Raw genomic sequence first — 17470 nt, 5'->3', positions numbered from 1 at the left:
TATAAAGTTTATGAAATTCAAAAAAATTACTTTTTATTAACAAAATAACAAGTCAGTTTCTAATAAATTCGATCATTAATATGAAGTTTTGATATAGCCATAAAAACAAACAAGTAAAAAATATATATTAGTTAAATTTTATTAGTCACAAGGTTTACTAAATTCATCTTAAAATGCAACAAACTCAAAGATCTTTTATGTCCTCTGATCTTTTATGTAGGTTGGCGGTAGGGGTGCATAAAGACTTTGAATGGGACTAAATTGCCATTTTGGTTACAAGATAAATTGATAGCCTTTTAAAATCTTTTGAGGATGATGCAGCAACAAAATTGCAATAAATAAAGTTCCACTCGTTAATCACTCTTAGTGAGTTGAATTTTTGAAAGAAAAATAAACAGAAATGATTTCTATTTAACTTAATTATTTGGCACTATTTATAAGTGTTTAATATACTTAACTTTATTATTGCTTTGTTTGTTTGTTATTTACATATTTAATAGGGTATATCATACATGTTTGTTTTAGTTTTGAAGCAGTCACTTTTCCAATGTATTTATGAAACTTGGGTTGAAATGTATAGTTTTTTTGGTGAAAAAGCAACTCTTGCTACCAGGAAAAAGTTTTCCTTTTCTAATGATACTATGTTTTTTCCCTAATTGTTGATTATTTGTTACAAATGTGCATAATAACTATTTAAAATATTGTTTAAAAATGTTTTAGTATAATAAAATATTTTTTTATTTTTAAAAATATTATTTTGTGTATAAGTGCTGCTTAATATTCCATTTCTAATAGTATGTGAATGTTTGCAGTGATGTCTTGATCTGCAAAGTGAAAAAATACTAGTTAAAACTAAATACTATGAAAAAATCCATGTAATCATCAATACAAGAAATTATCAACCAAGATAATCATCAATGGAAGAAATTTTTTTTAATGCTGCATAAAATTGCAGTGATGGTTTATTTTTAACTCTGAGTTTAAAGAGCCTATAATTTGTGGCACATTAGCTATAGACCTAAGACTCAGTAGAGGCTGGTCTACATTCTCTAAGATAGCTCTACACAAAGCTCAAAAAGCCAACAAAGAACGCTAGGAACCTAAACTTGATAAACTTTTAGAGATTTTTTTTTTTTTACAAATGCAGAGTTATTTACTGCAGTGAGAATGATTCTCCTTGCAAGAATCTTGTGATGACCGTGCTTATTGCCTTTGCACAAATGACTTAATTTTAAGAATTCCACAAAAAAAGTTTATTTAGATAAAAATCCTGTGAGAAAAACAAAGCAGTGTTTTATCTATGCAAGAACTTGGTCTGGGTAAAGAATGTGTGCAAGTCAATCAATCAGGACTTAAAAGGAAGCTAAGTTAAAGTCAACTGTCATTTTGTCAGATTTGACACTGAAAATATCAATGTAATATAGTAGAAAAAATTAATGGTCTAAACTCTTCAGATAAAAGATGGTGTGGAGTAGTTAGTAAACTATTTTTCAAAGTTTGATAATCTTGAAAGAATTCCTCCCTTGAGCCTCTAAATAATATCAGTGAGGATTTAGTTAAGTAAATGAGCACTGATAGTTTAGTCACATTTTTTTTTACATCTTCACTTGTAACAAGGATGCAAGCAACCACTATTAGAGTTGAAAGTTACTGGAAGAGAAAAGATGAAGTTTATAACAATTAACAGATGACTTAAAAGACTGAAAATTATAAGAATCAGGAAAACAAAGATGAAGGGAGCAAACTCCAAAGAACAGATGTTCGAGGAAAAAACCTAGAGGAATAAGAATTTTTGGAGCACTTTGGAACAGTCACAGTAAAAAGATGAGACTTGATTGAATGACAAGTAACACAAGAATGAATTTTAGTAGATAGAATATTTACAATTTTAGTAATTTTAATATTTAGAATTTTAGTAGACACAAGAGATACAAGCTCTTTAGAGCAGCATCCATTATAGTATTTATAGAAAAGAGAAAAAGAAGCAATATTAGGATGATCTGACAATAGTTAAAGGTTGGCTGCAAGTGCAGGTCAAACTATGTGTTACATATATTTATTTAGAGACAAAGAATAGAATCTAGAATAAAAAAGTGGCAATGATAATGAGATGCAACATTAAAAGATGCTAACTTTGCAATGGATTTAAACTAGGAATAACAAATGCTGCTTTCTAGCAGGCTGGAAAACAAGACTCTTATGAGCACTTGTTAAATAATTTTGAAAGTATAGGTGATGGCTCTGGAAAACACTTCTGCAAGACTATAACAGGTATGTTGTCCAGACCACAGACTGTAGAAGGGATTAAGCAGGAAATCACTTTAGATACAGAACCTGGAGTGATGCAAATGTCAAGCAATGGATCAACCTGTTTGTCGGCTATATCAGGTAGGTTGTGATTAGTGGAATAAAGAAATAAGATTGATGAAAAGTTCTTAGCAAACAATTCAGCTTTGCCTTTAGGTAAGGTAACAAAATCTGAACCATGTAAGAGAGGTAGAATAACAGATTTGCCCTTATTATAGACACTGTTAAAGATTCTCCAGAAGTCACAAGAACCTAATTTTTGAGATCAAATACAAGATTTTATAAACTGAGAATAGTGGGATTTGGTGTCAGACAAAACCTTATTACAATGGCTTTTAGTAAAAGTAAAAAGATGTCTGCTTTCTAAATGATTGTTTTGGTGATAGATATGGAAGTAATGGGAGAAAACAAGAAGAAAGCAACGGAGAAGAGTGAGGCTTAACTTAAAATCATTAAGAGGGTAATAAAATATTCAATGCCAGCCTAAATCCAAGAAGTTATATAAGAAGTACACTTGTCAGCAAGAAGACAAAAGATTTCTATCCAAGGGCCATCATGAAGAAAATCATAGAAAGGGCCCCAGTCAGCTTAATAGTAGTTGCAAGAGGTACAATGATAGGGGAATTATGATGATGAAGAAGAATGAGATAATATATTTAGAGAGATCAAACCGTCATCAGAAGCACCTAAGGGTAAATATGGAATAACTGAGCACTGACTAGGATCAGAGACAAGACATAAGTCAAGTAGAGAAGGTAAATGATTCGGATTGTCTGGAAAGCAAGTTGGAAAGTTTACTATTTATGTTAGAGATTGAGAAAGGCAAAAGTTGTGGGCTTTAATGCCTGCAGAGTCACTGACACTCTAGCCAAGTTATTAAGTGTGATGAGCAATAAAATCACATACAACAACGATATTGGCTGAATGATAAAGAGAAAGGGGCTTGGTCAGTTTGATCAGAACTAACATTGAAAAGAGTGCAGTCTTGAACTCATATAGAACAAAGAGAAGGGTAATAGAGTGAAATGGTGCTAAACGAAAGCACATTAAAGAATAGTTTGAGGATTCAAACTTTTCCCGACAAATGGGTGAATTCTCATGAATGTTTCCTGACAAATGGGTGAATTCTCATGAATGTAAATGCTCAGACCAAGCATGTGACTATGGGAGTCTTTACAAATTAAAGAAAAAAAACCGTCAACACTAAGATGACAAGATGAAACAACTAAACTCAAACAAGTTTCACAGAGTGCAATTAGGTCTCGTGAACTTTGCGAAAGATAATACTCAACAAAAAGAAAGTTACTTCAGAGACCACAAATAATAGTGAATGATAGATTTAGAGAACTTGGTGATGATAATGGTTTTTTGTGTTTTATTGAAGTATTTGAAGGCAATATTGAAATGAAACTTTGATCTTGAAGTAGTAGCTCTTAAATGTGCTAGATCACCTATAAGCCATTGACCGTCTCACAGTCAATGGCTTACTTGTAACATGAGGTACTTGCTGCTCTATATGAGCAAGCATTATCTTAAACTTAAGAATGTATAGATCTTAAAGTTGCTTGCAACTTGGATGAAACAGGTTTATCTTTTAATGTTTGTTGAGATTAAAGTAAATCATGACATTAAATACAGTTTTTTGGCAGAAGCAAGATAATAGGATTAAAGATGGTAAGAAACCTTATCTAAAAAGTAAATCTTGGTGGGCTTATCTTGAGGATATAATTGTGGTATTTCTCTGATCTGAGAGCTCACAACAGAGGTTATTTGCTGTATATTCATTATATTCATTACATACCTAAGTTGTTAAAAAACAGTCAAACTTGTTACAGGAGGGGGAGGGGCGTAAGACAATCTATATTAAACTTTATGAAACTTTGGTATGCATCATTTGTTTTAAAAGTCTTTTTATTTATGTTTACATAAATAGTAACCATATTATAGCTTGATCCTATGATTATAACAAAATTATTATATACAGGGGGAGAGGGGGTGGTGGGAAGCCCTAACCATCTTGATACATTTCTGGCCCAGGAATCCTGGGAGGAAGGGGGTCAATGATAAATTTATCAGTAATATTACATGAGGTATTGGTGATTGTCTAAAACTTTTAAAGATTTTTAAATTAAAGTTTTATTAAAAAAGAACTTTTTGATAATAAAACTGTTTTTATTAAACATTATATTATATAATATTAAAATCAAAAGTTAAATTTGAAAAATTTACCTTTTGTTTCTAATATAATAAATCCTAATATTTAATTTATGCATATATATTTTTTAATTAATTTTAATCGACTCATTACTATTTACTTTTATTTGTATTGGGTAATTAAATGACTAAAAAAGCTAAAGTCAGAGAAATAAGTATCCTGACAAAACATTTTATTGTGAAAAATAAACTTTGTCTGGATATTTCAGAAAAAATAAAGTTTTTGATAAGAAACTTTTTAATTATTCTGAAAGCAACTTAAACTACAATTTTAAATGACAAAAAAAAATTAATTGTTAATTAAATTAGGCTGTTTAAATTTAACGACTCCTTAAGGAGTGTTAAAACTAGCAACCAGACAATCTCTAATGGCCTTATTATAAAAGGACAAAAATAGACTTCGACAAAGCACTAATTGCAACAATTTTAATTACAACTATCAAAAATGAATTGTCCATAAAAAATGTTTGTCTTTCTAGACAATCATTTTAAAAACGGACACTAAATGAACAATCTCGATTTTTTAATGAGGTATAGAAGATCTATTTAATATATAATTTGGACTTATAACGAGTAATTAAATTTTCACTGCAGCATCGTTTCAAAAACTGAAAACGAGCACAAAATTAAAAATACAATTTTTCTAACAGAAGTTCATTTTTTAATTTTTTGTCCAGCGTGTGCTGTTGATTAAAAAGTTAATGTCTAAAAAATAATGTTTAAAAACCTCAAAATGGACTATTTTGTGCTCAATTGAAGTTCATTAATTACTCAGTTCAGTTGTTTTTCAATTCTCAGTGAATGTGCGTGAAAATTTATTTTTAAAATGCCCTCTCCAGTTTGGGATTACTTCAAAAAAGTTGAAGGTAAGGTTTTATGAAATCAAGTAAATTTAGACAAAATCATAGACACCAAATAGACAAAAAATTATGCTTTGTAGACTTATGAAGTGAAAATTATTTTTTAACTGAGCAATCTTAGGACACCATCAAAAATTTGATAGACACAACAAGGACAAAAAATTAAACATTTGTTGTGTCCATTACAACATACAGAATTGTCTATGTCTGTGTTGTAAGTCTATCCATAGACTAGTCTGGTTACTAGTTAAAACCTCAACAAAAGATAATTATATTGTTTTGTAAGTTGATAATTATAAAGTTTTGTATGTGAATATTAAAAAAAGTTTTTCAACAGATAGTTTTCAAAATATTGTTGCTTAATAACAAGTAATTTTTAATAATAGACTGATACTTTTCAAATTCATTTGAATTACCATTGATATCATCAAGTATGGGAGTTAAAATCAAAGAATATTTATAAAATCTCGCAGTTTGGTTATTGACTTGTTCAAGCAAGGTAAAACATTTAGGTTAATGAATAAAGCAACTGGAATGCCATTAGAAACTATCAGCAATCTGATTAAACAGTATAAAATGTTTAGATATGTAAAAGAAAAGGCCAAGATCCGGAGCTACGCATAAAATAACATCCAGAATCGATCAATTTCAAATTGCCAGGATAGTGCAAAAAAACCAGTTTTTATCAGCACCAAAAGCGTCAAGCATTTTTGAAAAAGAATTTGGAATACAAAAGAGTTCATGGATTATTCGAAATCGATTAAAAGAAAGTGGATTTAAAACAAGAGTTCCATGCAAAAAACCATTCCTTTTGAAAACCCATTGAAACTAACGGGTGATGCGGAAGTTATCGGACAAAATAAAAACGACAATAACTTATTTATAAATAAAAAAACAAACTATTATTATATTCTTTTTAAATAAAGCATTTATCTTTTAATAAAAATATATTATTTTTTATATGAAAAAGCACCACCATCTGCAATTGATCTCAATTTTGCTCTGACGCCTTTCATATGCGACTGTAAAAAGTTTAAATCTTTATTTAAATTTCTTGTAGTTTTAGTTTAATGCGATCAATCAAAACTTGCTCTGTTGAAGCTTGCCAATCTCCCTCGTAAACTTTCTGTGCCAAATGTCCCCAAAAACTTTCAATTGGTCGTGCTTGAGGCACATTTGGGGGATTGGATTCTTTATCAACGTAATAGACATATTGGTCCATCCAATTTAGAGAATCTTTAGAATAATGAGAACTTGCTAAATCTGGCCAAAATAAATAGTTAAAGTCTCCATGACACTTGTGAATAAATGGAAGAAGTCGTTTTTCTAAACATTCATTAATATAGATTGATGAATTGATCGCTACAGCCTTGGAAGTGCGAAACAATGGCTCCGACAAACCACGGTCAAATATGGCTATCCACATTAATAATTTTTTTGGAAATTTCTCTTTTCCTATAAAACGAACACTTTCTGGGCATGTCTTTTTGTTGTTTGTGTAGTATCCAGAATTTCCAGGCATGTTGTCCCCTGCAAAACAAAAGTATTTTTCATCATTGATGACTAAAAGCGATTTTGTGTAATAGAGTTGGTTAACTAGATTCCTGCTTCTTTTCTTTGCCTTTATTTGTTGTTCTATAGTGTATTTTGGAGTCTTTTCACGTTTTCTATATTTAATATTCATTTTTTTTAACTGACGACCAACTGTCGATTGATTTACACTGAATTTAATACTTATTTTTCTCTGACTGACCCCTTTTTGATTGTTGACAAGTCTCGTTAATTCGGAATTCTTTTCTCTAGTCCAGGATGTCGGACGACCAGGGTGCTTTCTATCAGAAAACGATTGAACAGTTTCAAATCTTTTTAGGTTATCATATATTGTACTTCGAGCAAATCCTTCCTTTTCAAAACGATTTACGATTTTTTTTTTTTTATATTAGGTTTATTTACAAAAAACATTTTTAGTCGCTTTCGAAAAGATTCTCGTTCAGCTGCATTTAACCTCATTTTAAATAATTGTGTTTCAAATAATAAAGTTTATATTTTATAGAACGTTTATGCCTACGCATAAAACCACAAAAACTAATTATTATGCTCAAATAATGAAATTAGGATTTGTCCGATAACTTCCGCATCACTCGTTAAAGACTTGCATTTGCTAAAAAATATATAAATATGCCAGTATCATTCTGGAAGTATCATTAAATTTTGTGAAGTCTGATGGAGTTCAAAAAGTATGGAGGAAAAAAAGGTGAAGCATTCACACTCAGTTGCATTTGAGGAATAGTAAAAGTTGGTGGAGCCAATGTTATGGTTTGGGGATCAATGGCTTGGAAAGGAACAGGAAAGCTGGAGTTTATTTATAAAATTATAGATTCTGTGGTTTATGTCAATACAGTCAACTCTCGATATCTCAAATACTTGATATCTCGAACTTTTGAGCATCTCAAACTTTTTTTGCGGTCCTATAGACATATTTGTTTAGGCTAAAATCCTCTTGATATCTTGAACTTTTTGATATCTCGAACAATATTTTTAGTCCACAGGGCAATTTTCTCTCGTTATCTCGAACTGTTTAACAATTTTTTTCAAGAAATGTTTTAATAACGTTTAATTTTTTTAAATTCCAGTTTTTAAAAAGTATTGCTATGAAATTTTTTAAAATTTGATTTTTTTTTTTTTTATGAATCAAATTTCTGAAAAGCATTCCTTAAACAGATTAATTTATTATTTTTGTCAAAGGCAATAACATGCCTCTAATTAAACAAAAACTCAAAAATAAATAATAAAAAACATGCAAGGCATTAAAAGACCTGGAGACAGGAATGTCTAACAAAGAGGTTGCCCAAAAGTATGGTGTTCCAAAGGACACATTATTACCCTAGTTAAAAATAAGTTTATAACCTCACTGGAAAAAAAATGGCACAAAATCTAAACAGATGAAACTTCGTAGTGGTAATTTCGAAAATGTAGACAAGCTATATTCACGTGGTTTGTTGCAAAAAGAAGTCAACAAGTACCAATTGATGGTGCCATACTGAAAGAAAAGGCACTAAAATTATCAGAAGCTCTAGGAGAGTTGGATTTTATAGTATCTGATTGTTGGATTCATAGTAAGAAAAAAAGGTCAGTCAAATTTTGTCAAATCTTGTTCAATTTAAATATAAACAAATAAACATATATCTTTTAATATATAGTTTTTTAATTTTTCAAACATGTAATTAAAACTCAATTATTCTGTTCATATTTTTAGGAACAGCATCAGCTTTAAAATAATCTCTAGTGAAAGTGCCACCGCAACAACTGATATGACTGTGTATCAAGGCTGTCGATAAAAACTGACCCCTGCCAAAAATTTCTATACTTCAAGCAATGATAGATCTTGTTTTTTCATGAAATGCTGTGTCGAAAGAAACTGTCATCAACTTCTTTAAAAAAGCTGGTATCAGCAAAACAAACAAGAGTTTTGAAGAAGCTGATGATCATCCTTTTAAATTTTTGACAGAAATTAACCGTTTGTGAGAGTTAGATTCTAGTGCCATCCAAGAAGATCTCTCAGAGGAATCTTATATTGGTTTAGTATTTCAGCATCACTTACTACTGATGCTGAAATTATTACTCAGATTTTAAACCCTAATTTTAAAATTGAAGCTAATGATGTTGAAAATAGCATTGACGAAGGTATTGACATCGAAGTCCTGCCATGCCCATTTGATATTCAATTAGAAAATGCTTTTGAAACGATTCAAAGCGCTTCGCTATACGGCTTAAAATACGGAAATGATGTACAATCCTAAGCACTAAAACACTATGATTTAATAAAGATGGAAAATATGGATAATTTGAAGCAATATCAGCTAACAGATTTTTTCCAAAAGTTGTAGTCTTTGAGGTTAATGATTTTTGTGAGAAAAAATTGTTTTTCAATAAAAGTCATGCGAATTTACTTATTTTCAACCCCTTTCTTGATATCTCCAACTCTTGATATCTCCAACTTTTTTTCTGGTCCCCTAAGTGTTCGAGATATCAAGAGTTGACTGTATTCTCAATAAAAATCTTCTGGGCTCAACTAAAAAACTGCAATCGGAAAAGATTGTATTTCAAAAAAGACAACGATCCTGAGCATATGCCAAAGAAAACAAAAGAGTTTTTTATTCAAAAGCAGATTGAGTTACTTGAATAACCAGCTCAAAGTCTAGATCTCAATTCAATTGAACACCTGTGAGCTATTCTGGATCAAAAAAGTGGGACAGGATGTCTAAAGAGCTAAAGATCATGCTCCAAGAAGCTTAGGCTTAAATTGATGCATTTTTGACAGGAATTGGTTGAACCAGTGCAAAATCGACTTTTAGAAATCATAAAAGCCTAAGGGGTCAAACTAGATATTAAAATTAAAAAAAAATTGATTACTGGGAGAAACATTTAACCTTTAAAATTTTGTTCCAATACTTATTTCATGTCGAAAAAATGCATAGTTTGAATATATCATTTAATTTTTAGCAATTTAAGTTAATTATTGTAATTAAATTTGCTTTCATAATAATCATAAATTTTTTTATTATAAACTAATCATTTTTCTCAAAGAACCTGACAAAGTTTATTTTTCACAATTAAATGTTTTGTTCAGATTCTTATTTCTCTTACTGTAAAGAAGGTTTTATTAGAAGACAAAACATTAGAAGGTTTTAATAAAAATAGAATTTTAAAAGAGATTTATAAATGTAATCAGAGGAATGAAGTCAAAAGTAAAAATTGTCTAGCACTATAAAGAAAGGCTACTAATTTTACTAAGTATGAGATATATGGATTTCAACAGAGCTCCATATTATGAATGTAAAAAGAAAACTCAAGAAAAATGTCACCATTCTTCTATATAGAAATATCAACATAATGATCAGCAGAAAACAACTAAATTTTAGCAGGTTTAAAACTCACTATTATCTGCTTGTTTTAAGCAATCAGAGAGTAGAGACTTATCTTCATCAAAATTGGAATATAGATCTGTATTATCTGAAAGTAGAAATAGAGTTTCTAATATCTTCTCATTATTTCTTAATAAAGGTTCAAAATAAATGGACGTACAGCTTTTCAGTTAACTGATTATATATTAAATATATACATAATTTATAAATAAAATCATTATGATTCAGCAAAAAAAAAAAAAATTTACTCCATCATTTTACAAAAGTGATAATCACTTTTTTACTAAAGATTTCAGCAAATAATGTTAAACACATTGTAATATAATATAGCCTATTAAAGTTGTACTATTCACAAACTTTATACAAGTAAAGATTTTATCATTTAACTTTTTTCCAATATAATTATAACTTTATAAGCATGAAATTTCATATCAGAAATATCTGATTTAAATTTTTCATTCAGAGATATAATATATATTTTTCTCTCACCATCATTCATGTTTTGATCGATGTGTTATTAATAATGTTGTGATGTTAACAAAAACATCTTTATAAGAAAAACGAGTCTGAAATATGCCAAAAAATTAGAAAACAAATAAGAAACAATGAATACTTAAATTCTGTTCTTAGATAAAACAAAAAATATAAGAAAACATTTCATTTAGCTCAACACTCCACTGAAAAACTGGAAACAATATGCACAAAAGAATTAGGAGCTGCAGATAGTCCACCGTAGTTATGAATTTTAACAAATCAATCTACAAACAAACCTAACAGGTTTGTACCTATATAAAACTAAACATCACAATTGATCAATTTAAAAGGCATAAATAAATTCAAAAATTAAATTTGACAAATTCATTGTCACAAGTATCGTTTAAAGTCTGCTAAATAAACTTTATGAGAAATTTTTCTTATTTACATTACTGTAATAAATCATAATATAATACTATTATATTATATACTATACATTATAATATATACTATTATATTATATATTATAAATAAAATTCTCCTTATTTAAAAACATTGAACTAAAGCTTTAAAGTGCACTTATTAATATTAAAAAAAAGGGCCATATATGCATACAAGCATGTATATCTGCACCCAAACCTTTTAGGAAATTCAAATTGAAACAGCAAAATTAATTTGAAAACTTAATTTTTACTATTTTATCTATTAAACAACTACTTCAGTAAAAGTTATAAAGTTCTAAGTTTAAAGCTTTTGAAAATCTTTTGTTTAGTAATACTAAATAGTTGAACTAGACGTAATTTTATTAACTAGATTTACTGATATTTCACTTTTTATACTAGAAATGAAATTTTAAGTGTTATTTAGAGCATATTAAATGTAGTAATTTTACTTTTGGGTGGATAAAAATATGATATTCTTGAATTTATTTAAAAAACATTTCTTGTGGAAACTTATATTTATTTAAATTGAGCAGAAAATAAATTAAAAATAGAAAATAAATGGTATTACAAATGCACAAACACAAAAAAAGAAAATTTAAAAAATTAAATTTTAGAAGATCGATTTTAAATTGTCTGAAACAACTTTACCTTTTTCAAAGGTATGAACGTGCACGCTCAGTCATTTTTGTTTAACTTCGTTAGGGATTTCTTATGCCGTAAAATATTTCCGATGACGTAAAAAAAAAAACTTTTTTAAAAAAAAAAATTTTTGATGTTTAAAACTTTTTACCAAAGATTTTTGGTGTTTAAAATATTTTGAGGTAAAAAAAATATATAATTAAGTGAGAATTGAATCATTAACTACAACACTTTTAAGTTCGTTGAAAATAGCATACTTTAATAAAACTATTTTAAATTTTTTGAAATTTCATGCTAATAAACATTAGTATAGTAATAAATAATGAGGAGCTCTGAATATCTATTTTGTATTCGTTTTGTACTTTCTTACTCGTCTTCACAATCTACAAGTTACAATTTTAAAAACATTCTTTGAATAGCAAAGAAAAAAAATTTTATATGTTAAAAAAAGAAAAGACTAGTAAAAAAAAATTTTTTTTCTATTAAATAATCCTGTTAATTTTCCTTTTGAAATACAAGCAAAAAATTAAGAAGTTTATTGTACAACAACAAAAAGTAAATCATAGATATTACAAAAAATTTTTAAATTTCAAGTAAAAGCATAACACTCTTGTAATATATGTACTTTATATAGTTGTGAATTATACAACGACATAAGATATATAGTTGTAAAATATACAACGCCATATTTTACTGAGAGTTAGTGTTTGCAGGCCCGCACAGTGACTTTGTGGTGCCTGGGGTCAAATTTTAATCGTTACCCCAATTTTTGGATTCCTGGGTATATTGAATTTAACATGAGTTTTACAGTTTATGAGTTTATGTCTACTATCACTTTATGATTTGATGAAAACAATATTTGTTTTTGTATTAAGTATCTTTACACATAACAACTCTCGCTATTTGAACTTGGTTATTTATCATAAACGAAAATACAATTACAAATTAAAATGAATGGAACTACAGTAGAATCCTGTTAACTTGGGCTCTGAAGGGGTATATATTTATTGTCCGACTTAGCAAATGTACGAATTAACCAAAGCTCTCGTTAAGTCGGACTTTTTGAAAATGTCCAACTTGGATTGAGATTTCGAGACTTATCGAATGTTCTTCTATTATAAATATTATGTACATATATATATATAGAACAATATATTCTTATATGAAACATATTTTTGTATATATATAATATATACTTTAAACGAAAAAAGTCCAAAATTGATGCTTGTTTCAGTGACTTGCACGATTCTTTTTCAAACAGCTTTGAAGCATTCAAAGCTACTCTTCCAATTTAAGTAAAATCTTCCGAAACAAGATCCTCATCACGCTGACGTAACTGATCAATTGAATTTTTTAATGCTGGGAAGTATTCTTTATCGTTGTCTGGAACTCCTACTCCTTCCTTAAATCCTTCTTTGCAGAAGCAGTTAATTATAGTTGTTTCTGAAACTTCATTCCAAGAATGAACAAGCATTTTCATAGCATCAAATATAAAGATTGAAGGCATTTGTTTACCGCTATCAATAGCATTTATGATCTTGTTAATTAAATTAGTTCGGTACTTACACTTAAACGATCGAATGCCTCTTTGATCCATCGGCTGCAAACGTGAAGTTTTGTTTGTGGGGAAAAAGTAGAGTGTGACCGATTTAAGATTTTTAATATTCGGAGGGGCGGTGCAATTATCAATAGTCTTCTAATGCAAACTTTTTGTCGTTTTCTCTAACCCACTCCTCAAATAGTTTAGAGGTTATCCAGGTCTTTTATTGCGCACAGTAACAACATGGTGCGCTTCTAATTCCATTAAAGCAACGGGATTTGCTTGATTTCCCAATAATAAATATTGGAAGTTTTTCTGCTCAAATGTTAGCTGCAACAAGCCCAGTTAGTGGTATCTTGCAATTCTTACCTCGACTATATTTCTCACCTTTTAAATGCATACATTTTTTTGGAAGTGCTTTATAAAACAAGCCGAACTGCATTGAATATATCAGACAAATAATAAGGGGACAATATTTTCAGCAAAGTTGTTTCCCTCCAAGGAGTGGTCGTTTCATTAGTAACATCTTGACTTTCACCTATGAAAAATAAGAAAAGCAACTTTAAAATCAGCATAAATTTTATTAGCTATGGTTTAGGGCTTTATTTGCTTTTCATGCAGTGGTAATTAACCAAAACGTGATAATGACTTTAAACAAATTTAAACAAAAGAATTGGATTGATAATTTCTTGTTTTGTTGGTGATGGAATAGAAATCGGAGTTCTATGCTTGTTATTATTTTTTAGTCAAATGACTAAAAAAATGTAAACATCAATGAAAAAATAAAATGATAAAATAGCTGATATTGTTTTAAACGATGCATTGTTTTTTTTTTTTCCATCTATCTAATCATCCATTGGATGCTTGAAAGTTGTCACAACCAAGTTCTTTTGCAAAATGCAAAGCTTTGACTTTGAAAATGGCTCCAGACACAGGAATGTTTTGCTGTCGGGTGTTTAAAACCCACATATAACATGTTTTATCCAAATCCTCATTTAGAGAGACACGCATCCACACTCTTTTCACAGAAGTTTTATTTTTTTCGGCTACTGAATATTGTGTTTTTTTCTTTTTACAATCCAGACAATGTTTCTTTGGAATGTCATGTCTCTTTGATATAGATACAGGTAATTCTCCTTTGCTGAGTTCTTTTAGTATTTTATAATTTTCTGTTAAAGTTCTACTTGATAACTTTCTTTTAGCAACCTTCGACATTTTTAGTGAATAAAACTTATATATAAGTTATAAGGTTATAAGTAAGGTTATAACCGACTTGAAGATATCAGTGAGAATGTTTAGTTTCGTTAAATTATGCTTGACGTAAAGGAAATTAATTTTTGAACGTTCTAAGCTTTGAATTTTAATTGACATTTTTGAATTTTTAATGTAACAGTTATTAACAAATAGAATTTAATCGAAACTTAACTGAATTGAAAGATCTCTGCGAAATGGGTAGCTATGTTTAATTGTATATGACGCAAAAGATTTTATTTTCGAGCGTTTAAAGTTTGGAATTTGTATTGAAGTATTAGAAGTTTTGTTATTATACGCACTAGAATTATGCAAATAGAATACACTTTTTGAGTGTTTTAACTAAAGTCAGTTGGTGATCTTCTAAATCAAGTACTTAAAGAAGTTGCAATGACTTCAGTATTTCTTTTGATTGTTTTGACAATGGCCACATAGCCTCTATGCGCGTACTCCATCTTGTTTGAGACGTTTAGTAAAGAGACAGAACAGTTGTCACAGTAAAAATTTTCTAGAGCATTGGGCTACTTCTAAAAAGGATATACAATAATTGGATGTTCACAAAATAGTTCTTGACTACATTAGAATATTCCGCAGAATGAACGCACTATGAGACTATGCGCACTGCAAGGAATATACAAAGTTTGAGAAATTTTCTCAAAAATGATGACCTGCACTTCTTTATATACACCGGACACTTTAGATCCTGGCCTCTGCAGTTTTTTAAATCGATTTTGCTTTGATCCAAAACATCTTCAATAAGCTTCGCAACGTCACACCCCTTTCTCCAGATTTTCTACTTTCAGAAAACTCTCTTTTACTATTCATTGGTTGTCAGATCCTAGGTGGAAAGATCGAGAAACAAAATTAACTTGTTCGGTATAAAACACATCCGGAGTTCCATTAACAATAACCAAAAAATAAATGGCTGTAAGGATCTCTTCAACAATAGCTGCAAAAACAATTTCCCCACATGTCATAATAAACTCATGTTGAGTTCTCCAGCTCAAATAGTGCGCTTGCATCCTTGTTCCTTGTTTTTGGTGTCAAAAAACTTCTTCTATATGTAACTGGAATGTCTTATTGTGTTTTCCCAAATGTTCAAGAGTGACTAAAAAATTACCATTATCATCCTCCTGCAGCATGTTTGATGAACCTACACAAATATAAGCATAATACTGAAATAAAGGTTACAACTAAATTAATACTCCAAGCAACATCAAAATTATTTTATGAACAGAAACTGTAAACACACCTCAAAAACTTAGATTTCTTGAAGCTAAATGGAGAGTGACTTCCAGGACACAACGTAAAATTTCATACCATTTAGATTTCTCTTTTCTTATTGACTTTTCAAGTTCTGAATCAATCCCGGTACGATTTTTTGAGGTTTCAAAAATTGATTTCCAGACAATGTTGTGATTTCTGTACTGAACATTAGGCTGATAGCTTTTAATCTTTTTCTAGTTTTTGTGAACTATTTTTTATTCCGCCATTCCACATCAAGAAAAAAGACTGAAATCCAGGGCCAAAATTATGCTTTTGTGCGAAAATAGAGCAGAGAAAACAAACAAAAGCTTTGGCAATTTCACTTAAGCCAGTCTTTGTTGATTTTTTCGCCTTAGAGGGAAGTTTCGTAAAAAACGGAGGCAGGAACTTTTTTATTTGTACAATCTCTTGAAAAAGTGCTGGATTTTGAGATGGTTCATATAGTATGACTAGATTGTGTTCGACTTTGGATAAAATTCTCTTCCACAAGAGAGTTTTATCTAGAGTTTTTGTAGTTTGAAAAAGGAAGTAAATTAGGGAGGTTGTTTAAATGTAATAATGAGTTTTAATAAACTTGTTTGGTTCAAAAAAAAAATCGGAGTATTAACTAATACTTTTAAAAAATTAACTAAAAATGATATATGATATATGATAGTCGGCTTGCCTGCTCACAAATGATTAAACCTGAAAATTTCCCCTAGTCTTTCTTTCATAGATGATCTAGATCCACAGAATAAAAAAAACACTTAAAATCCATTTTAATGGTCCATCAAAAATAGAATTGTTTTAACAGTTTTGAAATGAAATTATGAATATATTGTGAATGAAAAAATAAAGCCATTGACCTAAACCTTGACTACTTGGTCTGACGTAGAGTTATTAGGTGCCTTTTTTTAAAACTTTATCGAAGCCACACGCTTCTAGTGTACGTTTGTTACTGCTATCTTTTACAACTTTTTCTGCAGCCTTTTTTTCTACTTCGGGACCTTGAATCATACTTTCGAAAACAGAACATTACCTTTTTACTCTAAGGTGCGTAAGTGATAAACAATTATATTGGGAAAGTATTGAATTTCTATCGGAAAAACAAAAACTATTAATCACGCGTCTAACTAATTCAATTGTCTCTTCACTAATCGCTATTAACTTTTTTAACCAGTAAAAGACACTTATTTCAACGTTCCATGGATTTTAACAAAAAAACAAACTTAGAAAACTAGATTACCTGAAGTTGCCAGATAGAATAATTGAATAATGATTGTTGAGAGTCTTGATTATACTTATTTTATTTGAATTCAGAATTCGAATTCAGAAAAAGAATCAAATAAAATTTCACAACATCAATGTATTGAGAAAGAATATTTGTATTGGAATGAGGGTAACTAAACTGATTTATGTTACTTAATATTAATAGTGTTTTAATACAAGTCTTTTGTTGCCTAATTCAAATTTTAATCACATTTGAATCGGAGCCGTTGCAATCAGTCATTCCACGCTGAAAAAATAAAAACTGTGAATTTTTTTGCACAATTGTAAAATTTACTTTAATCT

The 17470-nt window shown here is 29.4% G+C and overlaps 2 protein-coding genes across 6 annotated transcripts in view; both read right to left on the bottom strand.

Annotated features, from left to right (window-relative positions):
* The window catches only part of LOC136077078 (zinc finger protein 91-like), a 32134-nt gene that overhangs the window by 10510 nt on the left and 4154 nt on the right, over window positions 1-17470 (bottom strand). For 2 of the 5 annotated variants that reach the window (XM_065791597.1, XM_065791599.1), the window contains exon 1: window positions 11872-11932. The exons of 2 other annotated variants lie outside the window; for them this stretch is intronic. The gene's annotated coding sequence lies outside the window, so the exon portion shown is untranslated. Of the gene's footprint in view, window positions 1-11871; window positions 11953-17470 lie in introns of those variants that run through there. One more of the 5 variants, XM_065791596.1, reaches the window with a different exon arrangement.
* LOC136076207 (uncharacterized) lies at window positions 6427-7391 on the bottom strand. The gene is made up of 2 exons (XM_065789681.1): window positions 7335-7391; window positions 6427-7284 (listed from the first exon to the last, which is right to left on the bottom strand). Exons 1-2 carry the CDS (start codon window positions 7389-7391, stop codon window positions 6427-6429), a joined length of 915 nt encoding a protein of 304 aa, XP_065645753.1.

The sequence above is a fragment of the Hydra vulgaris genome, chromosome 02, assembly GCF_038396675.1.
Source record: "Hydra vulgaris chromosome 02, alternate assembly HydraT2T_AEP".
Taxonomy (NCBI): Eukaryota; Metazoa; Cnidaria; class Hydrozoa; order Anthoathecata; family Hydridae; genus Hydra; species Hydra vulgaris.
The sequence above is the reverse complement of the archived record's forward strand: the minus strand, read 5'-3'. Positions and strand labels throughout refer to the sequence as shown.